Here is a 25,921-nt window from a genome sequence, read left to right as displayed (position 1 = left end):
CTATTCAATTGCTGTAACATACAGTTAACTCGACTGCGCTCTTGATTCATGCTTTTTACCACATGCATATTTGACTATCACACTTCAGTTAGTCAGTCATGCAAATTCGTGTGCCCCACATCTGTTAATAGACGCACTAGACTTAAGAAAGGCCCGTACATTTTTCTGCAAATAGGCACACCCAATCTAAACCATTTGCTTCCTAAGTGCCCTTTAGTTCTTTCTCTCTTTCTCTCTTCTCTCCGAGTTCCCTTTAGTCAACAACAGCTTTAATATCTGGAAAGGACATTTCTCAGCGCTTTCAGTAACGCACGCGCTTCACATTTTCTTTTGCCTACATTATAGCAGACTCACATCAAAGGCAATACCATGCGCCTTTTGTTTGTTTATATATATTTGCACGCGTGACTTATACAAGCCTTTTTTTACAAATCTAAATAAGGCTCACATGTATGGCAGTAGAAGCTATACGGCTGCTCCAGATTGACTCGTCGGCAGCGAATGTCAAGACAGCATAGAGAGGTCTTGTCCTCATTAACCTATCAAGACACAGACGTCGATAGGCACGTCTCCCATCAACCAATCACAGCGCGATTTTCACACAGCCCTATCACATGTGGCTATTCACTTTGCCCCTTTCTTCTTTTGTTTTCCTAACCAGTGCACCGTAAAACTCGTCGGAACACTGTTGAACCAGACTGATTCGGATGCTTTCCACAAATACACAACTTTGATTTTTGGAAACGAGGTAAGAGGGAAAGTATTACCGCGAATCCGCTCAGCGGATTATGCAAATTTCTTTCTAACATGAGACGTTGTTTGTCCCCGTTTAGTTGCTAGTTTCAGAATGGATTAATCACTGTAGAGGCATGAGTCCATCAGACTGCTGTCTATTATTCATCACTGCAACCCCATGGCAACCGGGTCCAAATATTAATTAAAGAGAACGCTCTCGCAATATTTTGGAAACTCCAAATATGAATTTAAGTTAGGCAGACTCAAACTACCTTACATCTTTGTTTGTTTGTCAATTGACTCTTATTTTTTTTTTCATTTTCATTTACTTGAACCTGACCTAATAGTCCCTAGTGACATATGCATGACTTCTCATGCATTTTTTTCAATTGCTGTATTTCGAAGTTCAGCAACACGGAAGTCAAGAGCTTTGCGACTAAACTCAACATTTTTTACTTGTAAAACATTCCAATCCAGCAATGCATGGACTCACCTTTCTGAGAAAAGCACAGCCAGTCAGCCAGGTATGCTACCCACATTTGGCCTGACAGCATTTTTAATAGACAGCACACTTCTCATTACAAATGTGCCCTGAATTGCCCTTTAATAAAAGTCTATGGGCCTCATAACGAGCCAGGCGGTAACCGAGCCGGAAAAACCGGCAGGTCACCGTCGGACTCGTATTACCCTTCCGCCTCCGTGATTCCCGGAATTACCGGGGCATTACGATCCCAGTGACCTGGGAATTCCGGAGGCGGAATTTGGTAAATCCCCATTCCCATTGAGTCCCATAGTGATGGTGCCGGTGTTTCCATGTCCGCCTGCAGGCGGGTGGTGTTAAACCCGCCAGGTCAGACCTGGCTGGAATGACACCTCCCGCCTGCAGGGCTCGAGATCACCCGGTATGGAAACAACGTTGACGGCGGGTTTACTGCCACCGTTATTTCTATACCGGGTGACTCATAATGAGGCCCTATATCCAACAATTTTTCACAGTGGTTGCTTCTACTGCCACACCTTGTGATGTTGCCTCGCTGCTGAGATCATTCCTGGCCTATTTTCTCAGATGTTCTTCCCCGTTTAATTTCGATAAGCTCTTCATCTGGTTATCTCAATTAAAACTACAGTCAGATTTTATGGCATTTTTACCTTTTGGCTTAAATTCACTTTACAAGCAATCTTGATTGAATTCAGTACTCAAACCAAAGAGCATTATTTTTTACCAAACATAAAAATATCTTTTGTTCTGCTTCCCCACAGGGTTCAGTTGTTGTTTCTTTCGCCCTGAGGAAGGCAATTTTGGGAGTTAATTGCCAGACAGGTGGCTTATTTGCCGAAACGTGTTCCTGATGTCTATCAATACTTTGTTTATAAAAAGGTTTTGAAGAAAATTTACGTAAAGACACCTGCACGTTGGCAGACCTGTTCAAAGTCATTATTTGAAAATTTACCACAATTAGAGTGGAAATAAATATATTGTTTCACGAATTGAATGTCATCTTTTGCATCCTAGGTTGATGCAGATATTGTTTTCATATATAATTTTTTTCTTACCACCAAATTACTTATTCTGTTTTTTGTCTTTTTGCTTAATGTCCTTTTGCTTAAATGCTTTGTTGTCTCAAAAGTGTCACAATGTTTTCATTGACTATATATGCATCTTCTATTTATTATTTTTTGGTCTAATTTTAGACCTTTTGTAATAAAATATTCATCAAAATAAATGTTGTTCTCCTTTTTCGCTTCAATACCATCTTGATTGCTTTTAAAGTTTGACATAGCCATTAAATTTGTTCCTTGAGTGATATCGTTAACGATACAATCCACATGTAAATCATTATTTTCAAAAGCATTTTTTCAAATTACTTTACCAGCAGTTTGGACATTATTGTTATTGTCTACTTGATACATGCATACTTGTCTATACTCGTGTCATCTGTTTGAGAAGGTAACACATGCCAGCTACATCGCACACTCAGATGTGGCATGATGGCACTGTTGCTCCTTTTGTAATGTGGTTAGTATTTGAGGCGGTGATGGTTCGGAGTCCGACCATGCACGGTCATGAAAAATGACTTATAATCGTTGGATGATGTCCACAGACATGGACTGCTTCACAAACACGAACACCTACACCACAGGCATCACTTTAGGGATTGAATGTTGCTCCTACATGCTACTCCTGGACCTTGTATGACCTTCATCACTATGTCCGACAAAGGTGCCTCAGGACATGTTGTATGGGCTCCACATTTGCACATGCACAGCCTCCCCACCAGCATGGGCAGAGCATGAGCAAAAGGGCAGGGACATGCCACTGTCATGCAAATGACATGCAGCTCACATCCAAGCCTCACTCCTCTGGCTCCCCCTCATCTTCGCTCATTCATGATTGCCCGTCTGCTATACAGGCATTGTGTAATGCTAGAAATGTCTGGCTCAATGCCAGTAAGACAGAGAACCTTCTCATTGGGACCCCTGATCCCTCTTTCCTCTTTAGCTCGGGTTGTATAGCACAGTATAGCTCAGTTGCAACGCGCTCGTCTTGGAAGTATGATGGTGCATTGCAATACAGGTTCGAATCCTGGGTCCGCACTTAGAAACGTCTTCGGTATTAAGCGCGTTGTGAATAATAATGATAGATTATACATTTCCCTTCCACACTTTCCCACTGCCCAGCTAATGTTCCTGTCTGCCTCTTGACTGGCTGCCTGGTTCTGTCAATGTCTTACAGGGTGCCAGGCCCCTTCTACTCCAGTCTACCCTTGCACTTGATTTCCTCTGACCACCCCCACCCCCTTACCCTGCACTTGACCTTCTGGGTCTCCCCCTCCCCACTGACTTTGCTGGGCCTGCACACTTGTGGCCCTTAAATCCCCCTACCTCGCACTTGACTTGTGGACCTTCCTTCCCCTGCACTCTCTGCTTTCCCTGGCTCTGTCAACCTGGCCTCACCTGGCACTCACTTATTCTCCCAGCCCCTTTTGCCATGACTGACACCCCCCCTGCACTTCTTTCACTGCACTTGCACAATCCAAATGTCACAAGGCCTAGTACGACTGGTTACTTTGTTGTCCTCCCTGTTCCCCCACCCTCTTGTCTTGTTGTGGCTTGATACACATCGAGTCTATGCACATTGTGAATACCCAATCATGGAATATATGCTTATACTGACAGTGCCGGCATCAGCGTCTCCACTCAGTGCTGGCCGGCAGCCATTGAATGGCCTGTTTTGCCGGGGAAATAAAGGTATTTGTTACATTGGAGCAGTGCTTTTAAGGAACAATCCGTGATTGATGCATGCAATAGTGTTCCCAGTATGCCACACTTGTGGTGGATGTATATGTCAAAGTTCCCAGTCCATGGCATACTGATGGTGCAAGGGAATAACAAGTTGAACAAATGTGGTGCTCAACAAACACCTATGATGTACAGTAGCAGTTGGCATTGTTTGAGATGGCAGTGGCCATTGCGTGACAGTGTCATACATAACAACAGCCAATTACTGTTGTGCACTCAGTCATGGCCAGTCAGCGACTGACACATCTTATGACTGTCATGTACATGCCACTGTCATCACACACAATGTCAATTTACAATGCATATTCCTGGCTTCTGCTAGGCATACAGCAGGGGACTCACACCCATGTGGAGACCCACACCGGGTGCAAGGATACCCTGTGTCATCATTGATGTGACCCAGCAGATGGTAACAGTCATATGTGTGGTCAATTGTCGGACAGACAGAGGGAAACCAACACATATATCACATTCTTCAGTGTACACGGAGTGCGCTCTGCACAACCACGTAATGGACCGTGCTATTGATATTGATATTGATATTTTATTTGTATCGCGCTCGTAAGCGTGACGAGGCAAGGGAAGGGAACAAGGGAGAACAAAACAACAATCGTACTAGGCCCAGTGACATTGAGAATGCTCAAGTGCATGGGAGAGTGAAAAAGGGAAAGTGCGAGGGAGGGGGGGAGAGGTGGAAAGTGCTGAACAAAAGGAATAAAAATAAATAAAACATGAATAAATAAATAAAAAAATAAAAAGCAACAAACAGTGGTAGTGCTAGGTTGAAGGCAACAGGCAGTGTGTGTCTGATAAGTGCAGAAAAAAGAAGGGGGGACTGTAGGGTTACAGATACAGACCCCAGTGCAAGGGATTGCCAGGAGGGAGGAGGCAGGGTGAGCAGGTACCTGGGCCAGAAAGTCAGAGGGTGACCAGGTGCACGATGCCAGGACAGAACAGATCAACTGGGAAGAGGCGGAGAGAAGGCAGAAGCAATGAGGAAGGTCTTGAGGTGCTTCCTAAACCGGAGATGGTTTTCCTCAAGTTTCAGAGTAGCAGGGAGGCTGTTCCAGAGGGAAGCCCCAGCCGAAGACAGAGATCTACCCCCAGCTAGTTTTGTTGAAATACAATTGACCCTGAGGGAGTTAGAGGTGGAGGAGCAAAGAGCTCAGAAGGGAAGGTATTTACAGAGGAACAGCTGAAGGTATTTTGGACCCTGGCCCCAAAAAGCCTTGTGGACAATGCAAAGGGGTTTGAATTTAATCCTTGCAGCCACTGGGAGCCAGTGGAGTGATTTCAGGGCTGGAGAGATACGATCCCAGGGCTTGAGGCCAAGGACAAGTCTTGCAGTCCTGTTCTGGATAAGTTGCAAAGGGCAGAGAGCAGCAGCAGGTAGATTTAGAAAGAGGCTGTTGCAATAATCCAACCTAGAGAGAACCAGGACTCGAGAGACAGTGAGCTTCTGGGGGAAGGAGTGGAAAGGCAGAATACCTCTGAGGAGGTGCAGTAGAAAATTTGACTTGTTAGAGACATCAGAGATGTGGGCAGATAAGGAGAGCATGGAGTTAAAGATGACCGCTAGGTTCTTATCCTCCCAGGTAGGGGTAGGAGGAGGGCCAAGGGAGGCCAGCCAAAAAATGACAGCAAAGGAGGGTGAAGGTGTGCCGATGAGGAGGACCTCCGTCTTGCTGGCATTCAGGCAGAGATGGTTGGCGGCACACCAATCCTGAATGGTAGATGGGCAATTCAAGATGAGAGAAGAAGAGGTGGTCGAGGGAAGCCTGAAAATGAGTTGAGTGTCATCAGCATAGCACTGAAAATTATAGCAGAAAATGCCAATGCGGCAGGCGAGAGTTGCCAGCTATTGGTTGAAAAGTCAGGGTGAAAGGTTAGACCCCTGGGGAACACCGCAAGTAGAAAGGGAGATGAAAGGAAGGACACAAGTTGGACCTGGGAGGGTCAATCAGAAAGGAAAGAGGTCAGCCAGGCCAGAGCCTGATCAGTGATACCCAGGTTGTCACGGAGATGGTTGAGCAGGATGGTATGGTAGACCGTGTCAAAGTCAGAAGAGAGATTGAGTAGGATGAGGACTGAGGGGATGTTAGAGTCAAGGTTGGAGAGCAGATTTTTACGGTTGTTCAGGGGAGCAGTTTCCGTGCTTCTGGCAGCCTTAGTTAGACTGATGGTCATGGCGAGAACCAACAGAATCAGAGTGAAGGTTAAGCTGAGAGATGGCCAGCTTTTCTAGGAGTTTGCCCAGAAAGGGAGTGATGGAGATTGGGTGATAGTTAGCTGGGCAAGAAGGGACAGCTGTGGGTTTCTTCAGAAGAGGGTGCACAAGAGAGTGCTTTGGAGGGGAGGGGAAAGCTCCTGGGGCAAAGGAGTCGTTACAGAAATCAGCCAGTGCAGGAGCGAGGGTGTCAATATGGTCCTTGATGGTTTTGGAAGTACAGGGAGGAACCTGTTTTGATGAGACTTTCGTAGATCAGACTTGTCTAGAGACCTCGTCAGGGGAGAAAAAGGAGGGCCAGAGTTCACAGGAGAGGGGAAAGGGGGGGGCGAGAGGATGGACAGGATGTCCTGTTTATTTTAGATGAAGTGAGAGGCAAGGGATGTGCAAAGGGCCTGGGAGGTGACAGGAGAGGTGGAGACTGCAGCAGGGGTGGCCAGCTCCTTGCACATTTTAAAGAGTTTGGCCGAGTTGTTAGGTGCAGCAGAGACACAGGCTTGGATGTGGGCTCTCTTCTTAGTGTGGACAGAGAGTGGCTATTGCCTTTGGAGCAGGCGACAGGCCAGTTTGTCAGAGGATGAACAAGAAGCCCTCCATTTCCTCTCAGTCACCCTACACTTATGTTTAAGTGTAGTTAGGTTAGAGTACTACCAAGAATTGCACTTGGCTTTGGCTTCAAGCAAATCCTCATGACAGGTGCAAGAGCATCAAGAGTGTCGGAAATGGAAGAGTAGAGCATAGACAGGGCTGTGTCAGGATGTGAGTCAGCCAGAGGTGGAAGGGGGGAGAGAAGGTGGTGGTGAAAGCTTGGCCTGTGGGATAGAGGGAGGGATGGGAGGAGAGGAGGGAGTGATCACTCCAGGAGAGCTCCAGGTGCTGTTCTGGTCAGGGTGTGTGATTGCATTAAGGTGACATTTAGCAATGTTTTTGATGTTGGGTGGATGGAGAGGATGTCAATGGTGATGGAATGCATGTATGCTATGTCCCAATGCATCCACGCTAGCACTTATACAAGGATGTCACTTTTTGCCATCTCAAGCATGCAGCATCAGTGGTGTTGGTGGAAAATGGTAGTACATTCTACATACGTGTATTGACTGGACATGTGTTACCCATGGTAGTATTTGTGGATTTGGGTGGCTGATTGATGCCATGTGATGTCCTTCTGCATTACAATGACTCATGTGCAGTACTTGTCCCTGGTGTGTGTGCTGACATGACGGTTGCATGCCCCATCAGTGAATGTGTATGCTACGTTTGTACGTCAATGTGTCCACTGATGGCATGGACAGGGCCGGGAAGGGGGGTATTGTCAGCAAAAGCCATACATCCGTGGCTCGCAGCCCATGGTGTGGGAATTCACCATGTCAGATGCTTGCGTGTCCTGCCATTTTGTGTCTGTGTGCACTTTGATGCACATACACACGTATGTCTGGAGGCACATGACTCAAAATAACTTTCTCTGTCCATGTGAAGGTGAGGATGCTCCAGATGCAGAGGAGGAAGAGGAAGAAGCGATGGTGGCACTTCAGACCACCAGTGGAGGCTGCCGTGTTGTATGCCATGAGAACCCACTGCTGATCCAGACCATTATCAGTCATGCTGAGGACTCTTCAGACTCTTTGGACTCATCTGAACCACATGTGTATGCCTCAAAGAGGGTGAAGGTGAGTGCTCCAATGGGCAGATCAGATGTGACCATTGAGTCTGTGGTGGTGGTGCAGCTGGCTTCACAAGGCCAGTCAGTGGTGGGCCCCCCGTCTGCAGTGGTCATGGCTGCAAGGCCACCCTCCCATGATTTGGCATCAGGTTCTGGGACTGATGTCCAAGGGAGGGTTGCAGACCTGCAGCCAATGACAGGGGCACCTCTCCAACAGGCATGGTCCCTTGCATCAGGCCACCATGGGCCCCGCACACATGGTGGACATGTGCAAGCTGGAGAGGCAGTGTGGGAGCAGCAGAAGTTGTGTGCCACAATCCAATAAAGCAATCAATTGGGAAAAGATTCAGAGGACATGGATAAGATGGCCAAGACCATGACCCCACCAGCGGCCCAGGTATAGCAACAGGTGCAGGTCAAGCGGTCTTCATGCCGCTCCCACAGACTGTGCATGGAGGCCAACATCAAGGGCTGACAGGCTGATCTGAGGTGTCTGCATGAGTCCCTGGATGCAGATGCTCAGGCACACAGAGAGACCCTCATGCGTGAGATGGAGGCTTTGAGGAAATCTATGCATGATGAACTCTCTGCCACAAGAACACATCTGCACAAGGATATGGATACCTTGAGGCAGACACTGTCCCAGCAACTCGATGGATAATGAGTGAGTGCGCATATTGACTCTGTGACCATTCGAGAGCAAGTGCATGGAGACCTCACGGCCCTTGCTGTGCTTGGGCTGTCCCTGGCCAATGAAGACCAGGCCTTGGCGCTGTATGGTATGGTATCCACCACCACAGCCACCTGCAGATCAACCTCTTGATGGGGGGCCCAGCACAGCCAAGCCTCCTGAACCACCGTTGCTGTGATGTCCATGAGCCCATGTAGGTGATTTTTCTTTTTCTGTTCCTTTTTTCCCCACTCATGTGGATATTGACATGCTCCCTCCCCCCTCCATATTTTGTAATATCCCTGTCTAGGATGGAGGCATGTGTTGTTTTTTAGCATATTCTGAGAAGGACTCATTTTCTTTTTTCATTTTCCTTCCTTGAGATCTGCTGTTGCCCTCTCAAAGGCAGGATGAGTGCAGTAGTGGACATACAGCCAGGCACAGTGTTGTCGACTGCCATGGTTGCCTTGAAGTCAACAGGATGGCATGTGCAGGTAACAATGGGTGTTGTTGCAGTGATTCTGATTGAGCCGGTGACTGCACTCCACAGGAGGGCTATCCTGCACCCATTCAGGTCCTTAGTCCCCATGAACTCTGCCAGGCACTACACCTCCTTTGATGAATTTGGAGATACAGTTTCCGGAGGAGGTGATGAGGGAATCCCATCATGCCAGCTCTGTCAGCAGGTAAGCATATGCACTGTCTCTCGTGGCATGTCTGTATTATTGTTCACCATGGTCTTTGCATGCATGCCACATATTTTGCTAGCTGGTAGTGTAATCCTTGAGCCACAGTATGTGTCAGTGCAGATGTGTGTCTGCCCACATGCATGTGTGTGCATGTGCAGTTACACTTCAGTGCATGTGCATTGTTTTGGTGGATGCACTTTCACAATTGACGAGATGAATGGAAGTGATTGTGCAGATCATTCTGGCTGTACATACTAATTGACGGCATACATTCTCTGAGCATCTGCACTCTATATATTTTGATTCTCCAACACTTGCCGCACTGACCATGATGATGTCTCCTTAATGCCACCCTTCTACTCCCCGCGCCCCATGTTTCCTACGTAACCCTGCAGGTGTACTTCCTGTCCATACAACTCTTTGACCTGTGCCACTGACCACTCTACTCCCTTATCGGCTCACATGGCCTGCTCTGCCACTATTCCACATGTAACACACACATCCATTGGCAGGTATTCACATCCTCGGCTTCTCCGCTTAATGGCGTTGCCTCTGGTGGCACAGTTCTGGGCATTTGTGAACATTGATTCCACAGGACAGGTTTGTCCTTGCTGCATGTATGGTTGTACAGATATGCGCATGTGTACCTCAAACGGACTGCACCTGTGTTACCCAATCAGGTCACTTGTACATTGTTTGTGTCTGTATGTTCTTTGCACCAGGATGTATTGCATGATTTGATGGTTACATTACTTGCTCATCTCATCCGGCACTGTGAGTGACTGCACAGTGTGTGTGTGCACATTGTGGGCCCATGCATGTGTTGCATTGTCCACTCCCCACAGCTTGGCATCATCTGTTGTCCCTGTGGGAGTTGTCAGTGCCCCTTGGCATCCATGTTGTCGAGGTTGTCGAGGATCACAAGGTTAGACAGTTCACGATTCGAGATTGCCAGGAGTACTTAGATATTGTCAAACGGGAAGCAAAAGTTATAAGAGGGAATGAAGACAAGGGCAAGCCTTGGGTGAGGATAAAGGGTTCACCCCAATTCCTCAAAGCTGAACACAGTACCTTATTCGGTCGAAGAAAAGCTGGTGCCACGGCAGTTGTTCCTGGTAGTTCCTGCAGACTCACGGTTCCTGGAGCTTCAGTCGTGGTGACAAGAAGGAGGATGTCTGGAGCGATCTGCACTACCCAGGGATGAGGCCAGCAGCAGCGAAACAACAGTGAATAAAAGGTGTGCTCCTTTAAATCAGGAGAGGCTCTTCAGATGGCTATCCGGACCACTACAGCAGTGTGCAGCGATTTCGACCGAGAAGAGGATCCTCTGGCTGTGGAAGGTGAGCTGGTTGATCCCACCAGGCTCAAGGGAAGAAGAGTCCGGACTGGATCTTCTCTGTCGTTGAAGGGTAGATAGCTAAGGACTGCAGCAGGGCTTTACCGGGACTCGGGAGTTGCATCAGCCATCTTCTTCTCCGCTTCTCTTCGGTTCTTGCAGTTCCAGTGGCGCCTCTGACTTCCAGCCCAAGAGTCCTGCCTTTTATGCGAAAATCCCCCATTCACACAGCCTGGCTGTCAATCACACAGCAGGGCGGTTGTCCAGCCCGGACAACCCCTCCAGCCAATGGAGACAAAGTGCGACTTCGGTCTCCCAGGAGACCCTGTGCAGGCGGTTACTAAACCCCTCCCTCACATTCAGCCCACCTAGACACCCAGAAGCCAAAGGAGGGCTTCTGGACAGAATCCCGCCAAAGGTCGGCGAACAAAGAAGGCAAACCTGGTTTGCCGCGCAAAGTTAAACACAAGAAGGACATTAACAAAAAGAAATGGCGACTAAACCCGACCAGAGCCAAAAGAAAGAGTGTTTGGTCAAGCGGGTTTATGTTTGAGGCTAATATAATAGCCTAAAATAGTACAATCGCAGTAGAAAAGTTAGGGTAGATCCCACTGCCACCAGCCAAGGCTAAATGTTAAGGGAGCAAAACAAAGCTCAGAGAGGCATAGACAGAAAGGGGTAGGAATTAACCCTTTCCAGTACTCCATGTAAGATGGGGTGTACTGGGTCTGTAATTTAAAATGACTATATAAAGTTAATGGCAACTTTACCTGTTTCTGGGGGACAGTAGTCAGCCCCAGAAAAATCGAGTCATTGGGAAGTCTTAGAGACAACCCTGTGTCACTGCACTGAAGGTGCTGTGTAACACACACAAAAAGTTGGGCTAATGGAGTGGTGTGCTCCAGAGCCCAAGATCACACAAACAGTAGAAATACACATGGCAAAACACATGTAAGAGTGGGAAAAAGGCTCACACTCTTACCAGGTGGAAAAAATAAACTCCAGAAATCCAGCAAAGCTGCTGGGGGACTCACTAGGTGAGGGAAATTAGCCATAGAATGAGAATTCTCCCTAACAGTAAATTAACCCAGGTGAGAGTAATAAAGCCACAGGTGCAAACAATGCACATACGACGGCTACAAAAGACGCACACATGCCCCAACACACACTTCCCAACATCATGATGCCATTTGGATCAGGGAGTTTCTACGTGGATTTCTACGTGCTACGCCTGGAGCTACAGAGGCTTGACAACCAGCCCAGGGCACTGGGAGCACAGGGAGTGGGGGGATGAGGAGGAAGAGGAGGAAGAGGAGACCAGCCCATGCAAGGCACGCAGCCATCCCCATGGTCAGGCCATCACCCTGGATCCTGACTGATGGCCAGTTGGTAGCAGAGCACATGCTGGACAGGGCTACCAGTACACAGTTGCTGGGCACAATTGAACGGGACATTGGGAGCAGGATTGCCATCAGCACCGCTGTGCCCCCACTCGTCAAGCTGGTTTCAATCCTGCAATACCTTGCAACAGGAAGCTTTCAGCACTCAGTTGCTATGATGCATGGCATGGCCCAGTACTCATTTAGTGCAGTCCTGGGCCAGGTGCTGGATGTACTGCTGCGCCATGTGAACCAACATATGGCATTGCCCACCACCCAGGCACAGGTGAATGAACTGAAGGCACAATTCTATGCGATTGCACAAGTGCCCAAGTGATTGCAGCCCTAGACTGCACATATGTTGCACTGGTTGCATCCCAGGACCATGAGACAGCGTAACGAAATAGGAAACATTTGAATTCATTGAATTTCCAGATGACTTTCAGCCCAGACCTCACCATCAGCCACTGCTGCGCTCGCTACCCTGGATCCACCCATGACTCCATGGTGCTGTGCAACAGCACACTGCCGGCCGACATGGAGAGGCACAGAGGACAATGCACATGGATAGTGAGTGAGTACAAACCCTGCCAGAAATGCATGCCAAAGCACATGAAAGGAAGGGGGGGGGCATAAGCACAGAAAGCCTTGCATGCTACCATGAGCCAGAGCCATCACCATCACAGCACCAGTACCATGTGCGGGCAGCACACACGGACACCTGCACACGGCCACCACACCTGGACCCAGACAAGGCGATGACCACATACTGCTCAAAACACCATAGCACATGGGACCACAACAATCACAATGCACCTTGTCTGTGCAGCATTACACACCGACACCTAAGAGCTACTCCACTCAGGGCACCACACAGGAATGCGAAGTGAGAGAAATCCACTCCTCATCCCGGAAACCACTGTAGATGATTAGGAGCAAACACGGACATCCCTGAGGGAGTGACCCATGACTGCACATTTACATGCATGATAAACAAAATGAAAACTGGGGCCATGGTGCTAAATCTCCACCATCCACTGAGACAGCCACATCCAAATACAAATAAGCTTTCACCCTGAACAGCCAGTCATGTTGTTAGCCCCATCCTGAGGGTCTGGATGCACCACTGTGCCAATCACACCCAGGGAGCGATGCAGGTGGAAAGTGGGCTACAAGGGTCCTGGCACCCATTGCAGAGCAAACCCATGTAGAAGTGGCTACATGACTGTTAGGAAAGATTTCTTAATTGTGGGTCATTTTCCTTCCATGTGGCAACCCCTAAACTTTTTGCTGTTGTTTTCACCATGATCTAGACTTTGCCAGAGAAGTGCAGCCTTCTGCCGCACTCTTCTGGGCTTTCGCTCCATTCTTACGGGGAAACTGACATGCCCTTAAGACAGTTAGTACCGGGAAACGTTGTTTTCTGTAGTTTCTTTATCATGTTTGCAGCTTTCGCGCAACATGGCACAAGAGGGCACTGTAAGCTAAGTTATTGCTCTCTTGGGTCTCTCGTCTTCTACAGGCCCTAGATATTCTCTTTGGATTGTAAATGAACGGTGCAAGTGAATCACAGACGGGATTGGTGGCAGCGATCGTTTCTTGTGTTTTTGAGCTCCTTTTGGTGTTTTAAGCGCGTTTCTCGCGCTTAGCCCAAAATGGTGGCCTGGCTCCCAAAATGGCCAGACCACGAGGCTCTTTGTCCTGTCCGCTGACCGTCTTGCCCCCTTCACCTCCCCCAAGTCGAGCCGACCCGGGGCCTTCCTTATTTGGGCATGTACTTTCCCGCGAAACACAGATGCTTTCGCTGGCTTTTACAGGCCTGGTGTGTGCCTCCAGGATGGGGGCTGGGATGTCTGGTCCCAATACACATCCTGGGTGCCAGAGAGTCTAGGGTGGTGTGAATGCCTGGGACCCCCGTGGTCCGTGATAAGGTCCACAGATGGTGTGAGTGTTTTATGAGCGGATCTCCCATTGGGTCCCCTCCGTTTTGGTGCGAAGGGAACCGTGGATAAGAGGGGGCTGGAAACGCCACTACCATGTCGATCTCCTGAGTTCTCACGAACAAAGGAATACAGGAGCCAAGTATCCTGCAACCATGAGGCTGAACCGAGGAATCGCTGGTGACCCGCTGAAGGACTGCTTCTCTGCACTGCTGTCACTTTGTGAAACCCTTTCTACCTCTGATCGAACGAGAAGGCCTGTACTGGTACTTCGACCCATGGAATAGTGGGAACAACTATTCTCGGCATCTTCACCATCTCCTGCACGTAAGCCTTCAGAAGTGTCTCTGGGCCATCCAGCAGACTGACCAGCCTACCCAGGAGTCTTTCTCTGTAACCGCCGTCACGTTGTGTTGTATTACGAGTCCTTGTCACTCTCACACGATTCGTACACTTGGCATTCCCAGGTCTGAAGTGAGTAGTGTATATTTGGCTGAAATACACACGGCCGCTCCGTTGCCCTGCTGTGGTAACAAACTGTGCGGTTTCACTGCATTTGGGACGTCCTCAACTGAACTTCTGCTGCTGCGGAATCTACACGACGCCGAGACGTCCCCTGCTCCTATCTGAACCTGCCAGCACTGAAACTGACGCGGAGAAGCCTGGGTCTGCTTGCATCGGGGACCGGTGAGTAGCATCGCTAGGAACTGGTCGCCCTCCTGCAGGAGCCCATAGCTTGTCCCCGCTGTGTCTAACAGCACGCCTTTCCGTACTTGCGCTCTGCTTCTGCCCACAGTGGAGGCTGCGCTTGAGTCGCGAAACTCTGTTCATCTTCATTTGTTCACCAAACTAAACTGCCTGATTCCCTCAAAGAGACTCCCCTTTTTGCCCATTGACACCAGCGTGTGCAGGTACTTTTGAGCACAAGGCTCCACTCTTCGTAGGGCTTGGACTTCCTTTTAGTTAGGTGCCTCTGAAGGCAGACTGGGTCTAATTATTATTCGCACTGCCTGTTTTCCTCCCCATCTAGGTGGTCTACACATTTCGTGCATCTAACTCGTTAGACTTGTTTGTATTTGTATATATATTGTATTGGTTTGGTATGTGTTGGTTTACTTGAGTTTTATTGTGATTTCTCGCTACGGTCAATGTTACAAAGGCCTTGTGTATATATTTTTAATATAACACCTCCTTGGAGTAATTTGTAAGTGTCCTTGCTTTGTGTGCTCATTGCGGGCTTTCAGTCACCCTCACCCCTCTTGAGACCTAGTCTTGACCGCCACAATCGCTACCCTGATGGGTCTGGCTTGTCCAGAGGTTACCCTGTTCCAAGAAACTAGGCTGGCCTTCTGAACCTCTGCCCCTCCAGGTCAGAGTTCAGAAATCCGTCTTAACAATGAAGGTACTTGATGAGCAGGAGTGGCGCACACAAACCCATTCACATTGTGCATCATCCACCGACGCAACTTCAGTCATCCCATGTGCAGCCAACTGTCAGCCACCACAGGACAGCCCACTCAACCACACAGGGTGCATGTATGGGTCAGATGATGCATGGCATGAAACATGATGGATGTATACCAATCAGCCAATCACATTGCATTTCGCTGTTGCACACAAGGAGGACCACATTGCATAGTGCTTTGTCCTTGCACACCCATTGAAGGGACGTAGGCCTCATGCACTCATTTCATCCCATGCAGGTGACTCAGTAAACCCGCAGCTCACCTGGCTGATGACCCCTGTGCGGAATCCCCAAACCCCTGCAGAGCAAGTATACAACCATGCCCACAGTAGGACATGCATCTGTATAGAATGGACATTTGGACTATTGAAGGCGACTATTGACGTGATTTGCTGGTAGGACCCAGTTGCAATGAAATAGAGTGCATTGAGCACTTTTTCTAGGGGGGTAAGGCCCTGAGAGCAGATGGTGGGTGATGCTAAGCCCTCTTCCCAATCCCGGACGAGATCTAGAATTTCATAGGGGAGAACCTGTACCTAACATATACCTGGTCATCCGGCATCCCAAACAGCATGGTGCGTTGTCTAAAAATCTGGGCCCTGGGCATCCTCCTCCTCCTGCTGTGTCCATGCACGATAGCTCCTACTATTGCTGGATTCATTGTGGCTGTAGACGTTAATTTGTTGTGCATAGCATGCTTTATGCGCATTGGTTCGTATGCGTATTGAATTTTATGTCTGCTATCATGTGGCGGATGGATCATGGGGTTTGTGTGTACCTTTTCCCAGCACGAGGTTGCGCGTTGGAATCCATGAATACGTTTGGGTATGTGTGGAAATGGGCGTGCATTTGCTTAGACGTGGACCGTCCCTCAACACGGCCATGTTTTGCCTTGTTCTTACTCATTTTGCATGTTCTGCCCCCTATTTTGGACTCTGCATAGGCCCAACCCACACTCTGCTAGGAGTCTTGTGCAAGGCGCTCAACTGCTCGCAGAGGCGTACCAGACCTGCGTGAAGTCCACGCAAGTCCTGGAAAAGTACTGCATAGTCGATTCCATGAATCGACAAATGGGATTTTGTGCATATAAGGCCATAAAAAGTCCTGATTTCCTGCACAGATAATTCCATGAATCAGGGCATTAGTGTGTAATTTTGCGCTGTGTCTGCTCTCAGATGGATTTGCCATTACAGATTTTGTACCTGCCGTTGCAGCACTCAGAACGCAGAGGCGGGAATGTGAAAATAAAGGGCCTGATTCACAAAGGTGCGCACATTGAAAAACGCTTTATGAATCAGGCCCAACGATTAATTTGCACCGTTTTTATTGTTGCACAGAACCCCTAATCCCTTTCCAATCCCATTGCACTGTGCAAATGTGGGCGAAAAATGCAGGGCTGGATTCAAACCCATTATGCTTGTATGGAAGCGTAGAACTTAGTGCGTTGTGCCATGTGATTTGACATGCAATGCTAAAAAAAATATACATCTAACATTAAGATCGCCAAGGGTATATTTATCTCTGGTAAGAGTAACATCCTGCTTGTAAGCATACTAAGCCAACCGGAAGTGTTCGAGTCCGAGCCCAGCATGCGTTTTTTTTAAATGTATACCTAGGAAATCCTGGTTGCACTTTACGTTTGGGCCCAACTGAGAGCCCGTACAAAGCACACTTTTTGCTAATTTTTGTGAATTTCCTGATAAAAATTCAGGTGCTGCTCAACACGTGGATCACTGCTGATCAAATTTGATGTCACTTCTCAATGCATATTTCTGTGTGTTGCACCATTTTTAAAGAACGCCAGTCTACAAGTAACCATGAAAATCAGCAGTCAGTGTTACAATAAGGACGTGCATAGGAGCTGCATGCTTGATATCTCTCAGAGAAAGGTCTGTGATTGGTTGACTTGCCACTGTTTCATTGATGCCTCAGAGAACCATTTCTTTTACAGGTATTGGGCACATTAGTGGACGAGCTCAAACAGTGTTTTTTTAAAGGCCCACAGAGGCAGGCTTGAACTGGCCTATACAGCAATACGGCCCTAATACCCAAAGTTCCAGACTATGATTCTAGGACCGGGCAGGTTTTTTTTACAGAATAGACCACATATTTGGCAAGAGTGGGCCAGTTTCATCAGTTTCTGCACTGGTTTTAAACAGTGTTAATGAGCGGGGGTGTGGCTGAGGCACCAGCAATGCAGACGCCTCATTAAGAGCTCCGTGGGACACCCAGGCTTCAGGCATTATATGCCTATATTATACGCCTGAATTCGGCACAGAGACGACTCAGCGGGAGGCTGAACCCCTCCTGAGACAGCCGCTCTGACTCCGAGGGAAAATCGGGGTGCAGAAGCCACGCAGTGGCGCCAGGGTAGATACCCTAAATCCAAGATGGCGGCCCCCTGACATCGCCGAGCCGTGGGAGGAGGAGCTGGCCTCATCGACGCAGCGGCTCCCGCTCTGCTGGCCTCAGACCCCCTGAACTTGGCAGTTTGAGACCCCGGAGCCCACATCCAACTATCGGCCACAGGGGAGCCTAACGTCCGACTCGCTGCTGATACTAAACCAGCTTGGGCATGACCATTCGCCACCAGGAGCGCTGAAGCAAGGAGAAGCATCGGAGGATTGGCGGAGGCCCCTGCGAAGTGGGGGACACCTGCTGCACCTTGGAGGGTCCCGGTTCTGCCTTGCCCCTCCCCATCGAGTCGCCGGAGCACAGCAGCGAGCCCGCAGACGATCAGGCCCAGCATCACCACCCTGAGCGCCCCACTGGGGTTTGCACCAACATACCTGCAGGGGTACCAGTGGAAAGGGGAGCCCCTGCCGCCCCGCTGCAGAGGCCGGAGACTCCTCCCCACACCAGAGGAATCACTGCGACCTGTCATAAAGGGCTTACAAGAGGAGGGCAGCCCTTACCGCCCATTCTCACATCACGTTGGCCAGGACAACAGCTGCAGCACCATCTAGACACCGGCGAGTCCCCAACACACGTTGCCCGAGACTCCGGGGCGCAAAGTAGGACAGGATGACGCAGCGATACCGGTAAGGGTGGAGGGGGCTCTCCCAGACACCTTGCCTTGGCTGGAGTGAACAGGCCTTTTAACTAGACAAGAGCTGCATACCATAGCTGAGTCCCACCCAACAAAGTAAGCTGACACAGGCCCCACCAACAGAGAAAGGCCCTTTATACGGCCAGAAGTAACTCTAATAGCCGGGTTGGCCCCTCTCACGCAGAGCATTGGCACGGGGGTCCACCCCAACACTATTGACTCGACCACACCTGGAGCCACGAGAGTCTCCCTCTGCTTTGCCACAGAGACCCTCCCCTGCACGACTCGAGCTGCCCCAACTTCGGGCAGGAATACTGCACCTCCATTGTAGGACACATAACCCAGGAGCTACACGGAGCCCCTATAAAGCCCTAGAGTTCACAAGTGGGCTATAAGCACTGGTCCAGCAACAGACAACTGGCAACCCAGCACCGCCTGGGCTACTACCCCGGCTGGCATTCACTATTGCACCAAGATGACTGAGCATGAAGGCCGGAAATCAGCAGACATAGCCAGCATGTTACATCTGCTGGAGAAATCCAGGAAAGCGGACCCCATTCAAACCCAGGCCACATCACGTGAAAGGTCTCAGGGCCAATGGGCCACGAAAGAAGATATCCAAGGCCCTTTAGCAGACATTAAGATGGAGTTTTGCAACTGCATGACAGAGGTCATGATTAAAATAGAGGGTCTAGACAACCGAATGGAAGAGGTGGAACAGAGGGTGGGAGAAATAGAGGACCAAGTCCTAGAACACTCGACGCAGATTACTGAACTGTAGCAGAAAATCCAATACCTAGAAGAAAACAGCGAGAGCATGCACTGCAAGCAGGAAGACTTGGAAAATAGTGCTCGCAGGAATAACATTTGCATTAGAGTGGTCCCCGCCTCAATATCAGACCAATCCTTGCCAGCCTATATTAGCAACCTCTACTCCCGGACCGTGATAAATCACTACTCATGTTAGAATGCGCCCACAGACTGTCAAGCCGTAGGGGCGCCCCCGCAACACATGCCCCGGAGGTAATCGCCAGCGTTCACTTCTTTGCTACAAAGCAAGAGATCATGTCCGCCAGTCACATACAGGGAGACCTGGCATATCAGGGAGCTGCTATACAAATATTCCAGGACCTGGCCCCCACCACAGTGCAGCTACGGAGAGCCATGCGTCGGCTGACCGTCTTCCTTCAGGATGAAAAGATCAAATACTGGTGGCTCTTCCCAGCCATGCCTCAATTCTCATTCGAAGGACAGACAAGTATAAGCCATTCCCTCGAAGAAGCTGGGGGCATCATGGGAAGGGAACCGTCGACCCCAGACGAGGACCTGACAAACCCATCCCTGGATAATATGCAAAGCTTGACACCGAAATCACAGCAGAACTGTTGAATGAAAGTCCCCAGTGGGGGGGAAAGCCACCCGCCGCTCAATACTAACAAGAAGCTACCTGGTCTCCGTGCCGGAACATACACTCTCGGCGCCCAGGCGTCCCACGATATTCCCCACCCGAGTGCATGGATGTACACTTTGGCTCGAGGCCCATTGGGCTGGTTTGGTTAAGTTTTGGTTTTTTACTTTTTTGTTGGACCCCTTCTTGGCCCGGCAGGTTGGTGGGCCACGTTTGGCCCTAGTTTAGACAAAACTAAAACCCGGTTTCAGCAGAACAGCATTCACAGCCTGACACTAGAAGACAACCTCCTCTTCGGTAGCTCGCTCCCCACCCCCCATCTGACCACTGAAGGAGAACAACATGATGCCCCTCCACCACACGTCAAGCTGCGCTACATTTTACTGAATGTGAGAGGCCTGAACTCCTCTGAAAAACGCAAATCCACGCTTAAGCGCCTACAGGACCTCCAGGGCTCAGTGGTGTTCCTCCAGGAGACGCACTTGCTTGCGGAAGACTCTCCATTGCTGCGAGGACGTGCATTCCAGATACAAGACCTGGCATCGGCTAACAGCAAAAAAGGGGGCACGTTGATTTTACTGGCGAGAGGCACACCCTTTAGGGAAAAAGAGATCCTGCGAAGCCGGGACGGCAGATACATTGCGATATAGGGTGACCTCTATGGCCAGCTACACACGCTAATTGCTATCTACGCACCAAACGAGGGCCAGAAGCCTTCTTCGCAGACCTGGAATCAACCCTCCTCCCCTTTATTGAAGGCCAAGTAGTCATAGGAGGTGACTTTAATGGGGTCCTAAACCCCTCAATGGACAAGTCAGGTGCACGTGTACCCAGAGACTTCAAAATTGCAATAGGCCTCTGTCATCTATTTAAGACCCTGGGGGTCATGGACACCTGGAGGGTCCTCCTTCCGGACACAGCAGACTTCTCATTCTTTTTGCACGTCCACCACTCCTTATCTCGAATAAACTTGATCCTGGTAAGCCCACAACTGCTAACGTAGAGATCGGCAAAAGGGTCCTGTCCGACCATGCTCCAATACTGTTGACTGCCCAGATTTTTTGACCCGGACCCCCCGTAGAAACCTCGATGGGCTCTTTACAAAACGATGCTACACAACATGAAGTGCGAGATGCCATAACCAGAGCTATTCATAACTACTTCAAGGAGAACCCGCCAGACCTCACCTCTACAGCGACAAGATGGGAAGCCATGGAAGCAGTAATAAGGGGGGAACTAATAGCCCAGGCAGCGGCATATAGGAAAAGACGAGCGGAAAGAAACAAGCAGCTGGACAAGGAGGTGGCAAAGGCGGAGGCACTCCATAAGAAGAAATGGTCACCAAAAGCAGCCAAACTTCTGAGGCTGGTCTGCACAAAACTGGAGGCTCACTACGCAGAGGATACCGCCCAGACCCTGATCAGGACTAAACAGAGCTACTATGTGAACGGTAACAAGGCCAACAGATTCCTGGTTAGCATGCTGGCCAGAACCCACTGGTGAAACCACATCACTGCCCTAAGGGGCCCGGAAGGCATGATCCTGTATGGAGACGAGACGAAACTACGGATAGCAATAGCTCATCTAGCCGACACACTGACAGCCTCCCCCCAAATACAAGCCTAACAGGAACAATTTATAGCGCTCGCCCGACTCCCACACTTGTCGGAAACAGACAGATCTTCGCCGGAGGCTCCCATTACAGCTGAAGAGATTGAGGAAGTGCTCAAAACTTTGAAACCTAGGGCTCGAGGTTCTGACGGCTTCACGTCTAAATTCTACAAACTCTTCCGTCCCCTCCTCCTGGGCCCTATGACGGATCTATTCAACTCATTTCGAGACACAGGCACCATAACTCTGCCTATGCAAGAGTCCACTACAATCATGCTCCTGAAACCCGGTAAGGACCCGAAGGATTGTTCCTCATATAGGCCTATATCTCTTCTTAATGTGGATGCAAACGCCTATTCTAAAGTGCTGGCGAACATACTGGCGCTGGTCCTGCCGACCACCATAAACCCAGTTCAAACAGGCTTTATCAGAGGAAGCAGCACAGGGGACAACATTCGCCAGGCCTTAAATCTCATTGAGATAGCCATTTAAGATCGGCAGGGACTAGCAGTCCTAACTCTGGACGCCACTAAAGTCTTTGATAGGGTAAACTGGAACTTTATGCGACTCACTCTGGAAGCCTTCCAGTTTGGCCCCTCATTCCGCAGGATGCTGCTAGCCAACTACCGAACCCCGGAAGACCTCATTAAGATTAAACCAAAAGCTCTTGACTCCGATCTCGCTCTCGTGCAGGACGAGACAGGGCTGCCCACTCTCCCCATTGATCTTCGCCCTCGTGATGGAACGTTCGCTCAAAGGATTTGCTTGAATGACAAGATAGCTGGGATGGACATAGACGGCGAGCAATTTAAGATTTCCCTATATGCCGAGGATGTGATGATCTCCATCACCGACTGTCAATCCTCTCTCCCCGTCGCCCTGGAAGAACAGAAAGTTTTTGAACAGGTGGCAGGGTTCAAGGTAAACTACTCTAATTCGGAGGCCCTGGGAATAAACTTGGGCGCGCACTGCACAGCAAACCTTCAAACAACATGTCCGCTGACATGGAACACCACGTCTTTATCTTACCTTGGGATACATATTACAGCGGACCCGAAACAGTTATATGCTGCAAGCTTTCCCCCCGTTGTTCAACGAGTTGGAAGCTGACTTGAAGCGCTTGGAGGGGCAGGAAATCTCTCTGCTAGGCAGAGTTACAGCATGTAAAATGAACCTTCTACCTAGACTTCCATACCTTTGCTCAACTCTGCCGATTCCCCTCCTGAAACAACCGCTGGAGCAGCTACAAATGAAACTCTTGAAATTCGTTTGGAAAGGGCGTAGAGATAGAATCCCGTTGAAGGTCATGACTGGATCAGCCTAATGGGGAGGCATGGGTTTCCCCAACCTCAAATTACTACATAGCAGCTCAACTCTCAAACGCCACTGCCTAGGCAGATCAGACAAACCGAAATGGACACGCATCGAACAGGCTAAGTGCCCGCTCTAGCTGAACTACCTGTTCCACATTTCATGTATCACCCGCAGTCGTTGGCCGACGATCCTATCATCCACCAAAGCCACTTTAGGCGCCGGAAGAAGCTACCCAAGGGCCCAAGCCCACTCTCCCCGATCCTCCGGAACCCAGATTTCTCCCCTAGAATGGACACAGCAAATTTTAGCAGATGGTCCAAGGGAGGCCTTAGGACCCTCTCACAGCTCTATGACAATAGCACCCCACTCGGCTTCGAAGAATGTAAGAGCCGCTTCCATCTGACAGAAACAGAGAGATTTACCTATACCCAGATAAGGCCCTGGATCTCGCAACCAACGGTCCAACAGGGGGCCACGAGGGACTTTCATCCTCTTGAGCACGCACTACAGGAGGGCCCACGCCAGTGGGGCAGATCACTAGGCTGTATAAACTCCTACAGGAGGACATGCTGACGACCAGACCACTGTATATGGCCAGGTGGGAGGCAGACCTAGTGCACTCCATCGAGGACCAAACATGGGTGGATATTTGGACATGGATCAACTCAGCCTCCAGCTGCATCACTAACAAAGAATGCGCATTGAAGCTCCTCCACCACTGGTATTACTCCCTGGAATGCTTGCACCATTGCCAAACGTCTATAGACCCAAGCTGCTGGAGGCGATGTGGCGCACGTGGGACTTTCTTCCATATGTGGTGGGAATGCCAGACAGGACAGGTTTTTTGGGAAGAGATAATACACGTTATTGAGCACATAACCCAACGCTAGATGCCCATGGACCCAGAGGTGATCCTACTGGGAGTGGCAAGTCTGGAATGCTACCCCAAAACAGTGTGCTCCACCAAACTGCCCACGCAACTGCTATTGGGTGCCAAAATAACTGTGTCCCGCAAATGGAAAACACAGGAAGGCCCCTTGATACCCCTATGGTGGATAAATGTTTGGGAGATCCTGGCGGCGGAGAAAGTCACAGCGGCAAAGGAAGGAGCTTTACACAGCTTCACTGACTGCTGGTCCCCGGTACTGGAATACCATAGCCGGTTTTCCACACTAACCTTTCAGGCACGGTTGGTGACAAAATTCTTGAGATCTTAGAGGCCCTCGCCACGCCCTCTGGCGGTGACAATCCACAAACTTGAAATTTCATGGGGCGATCAGAAAGGAGATATGGGAGGGGGAATAGTTAAGTTTATCTACTCAATGTTATGTAAGAGGCAGGTATGTCTCATATGCCTAACTGTTTATATATGCGGCCACCAAAATAAATAAAGTTGTTTAAAAAATAACGGTGTTACTGAGCAAATATGTATTCAAATGCATTATTTGTAACATATTTTACCAAAAACACCTGCTAGGATAGTCCTCAGTCAGCCTGTTTTGGATAGCAATGAATTGTATTTTGTGATTGTGGGCCACCTTTTCATTGGTGGCTGGATGGACTTTATGCCCCAGTCCGCCCCTGCCCAGAGGTTAGGGGAACACCTGATGCTGTGAGCTTGGGAGGACTCCAGGTGTTAAAGCCAGCCCTAAAAGCTCTTCTTCCACACTTTTATATTGAAACTTGTAGGGTGTCAACAAGTAACATGATTGAAGATACATCTTCAATGGTCTTATTTTATGCATGTAGCTCATCTTCAAAATAAGCAACTCTTTTAAAACAAAACATGTATTTGTAGGCAAGCCCTATCCAAAGCAAGTGTTTTATAATAATGTGAGAAGTTTCTATTTACTTATGAGAATTTACCATCTCCTGACAATGACCACCCTTCAGTCGCACCTGGGGATGTGCCGGGAGGACCATATATGCTGTTTGTGTGGTGACAGTAACATCTTAGAAACAGCTCATCACGTACTGACAGGATGTAAATCTCTGCTAGACCTGTATAGGAAAGAGCTAAGGGGATTTGTAAATAATGAAGTTGCCATATAAGAGGACGCTTTTTGGACATATTGTCTCAATGCAGGGATCATTTGTTTGGTACTTGTCTTGTATGGTATATGGATGGCTATTGAAGCCAGAGTCCCAGACATGATGACTGACGCAACGTATTATGATGAATTTTTAACTGTAAATGGATTTTAGACAGTATTTGCAGATGTAATTTGATTATATTTGAATCAATTTGCTTGTAATTTCCTTGTTTTTATGTTCTTTTAATATTGTTCTGTTTCTTCTGTTTAATGTATGTGAAAAGTTATTTTGGGAACTATTGACACATTATTAAAAAATAATAATAATAATAATAATAATAATAATGCCTCTTTTCCTTATCTATTTCTCTTTTACATCCAGAGGGTGCAGTTAGGCTGTCTGGAGGGAGCCACCTCGGCGAAGGAAGGGTAGAAGTGTACTACAACATGGACTGGGGAACAGTATGTGATGACAGCTGGACGGAATTCAGTGCTCAGGTGGTCTGCAGACAGCTAGGATTCAGGTATGTGAACAAACTTTCCCAGAAGTTAATTTTGTGACATAAGCAGCATTGTTCCCTTCAAAACAAGCCAGACACGCTATGCCAAATAGTCAAATACTGTTCCTGTGATGATGGGCATTAGGCGCATGAATAATTCTGCATTGCCACGTGTGTTTCTCATTACAGAACCCAGCCTTTCACATATTGTAATGTAGTGATCATGTAAGGAAGTACATATATCCTCAGCTCTCCTCCTCCTTCTCCTTTCTCCTCTTTTTCTGTGATCACTCCTGATGACGCTTCAAGACCAGTCTGATCTATGTATGTGTCATCCAAGAAGGTGCTCCTGTGCTCCTCCACAACCATCAAGGACCACATCGAAACCCTCGCTCCAGCCTTGCCCGATTTCTGCAATCACTCTTTTGCCACTGGAACTTTCCCCTCTCCTCTTAAGCACTCCCCTGTGCACCCCCTCCTGAAGAAACCTTCCGCCGATCTCTATCGCTCCTTTTCTGGGCAAACTCTTGGAAAAGCTGGCCATCTCTCAGCTTACTCTCCCCACTGAATCTGTTGGTTGTCTCCATGACCATTAGTCTGGCTTC

At 48.9% G+C, this 25,921-nt stretch overlaps 1 protein-coding gene across 2 annotated transcripts in view; it reads left to right on the top strand.

Moving 5' to 3' along the window:
• LOC138472476 (neurotrypsin-like) overlaps window positions 1-25,921 on the top strand; it is a 1,741,737-nt gene that overhangs the window by 983,534 nt on the left and 732,282 nt on the right. For both annotated transcript variants that reach the window (XM_069610681.1, XM_069610682.1), the window contains exon 8: window positions 25,199-25,340. In XM_069610681.1, the coding sequence (XP_069466782.1) occupies window positions 25,199-25,340 (142 nt within the window). The remainder of the gene's footprint in view (window positions 1-25,198; window positions 25,341-25,921) is intronic.

This window comes from Ambystoma mexicanum, chromosome 8 (genome assembly GCF_040938575.1).
Source record: "Ambystoma mexicanum isolate Mex_15411 chromosome 8, UKY_AmexF1_1, whole genome shotgun sequence".
NCBI lineage: Eukaryota > Metazoa > Chordata > Amphibia > Caudata > Ambystomatidae > Ambystoma > Ambystoma mexicanum.
Note: the sequence above shows the minus strand (reverse complement) of the source record. Positions and strands in the feature narration are given on the sequence as shown.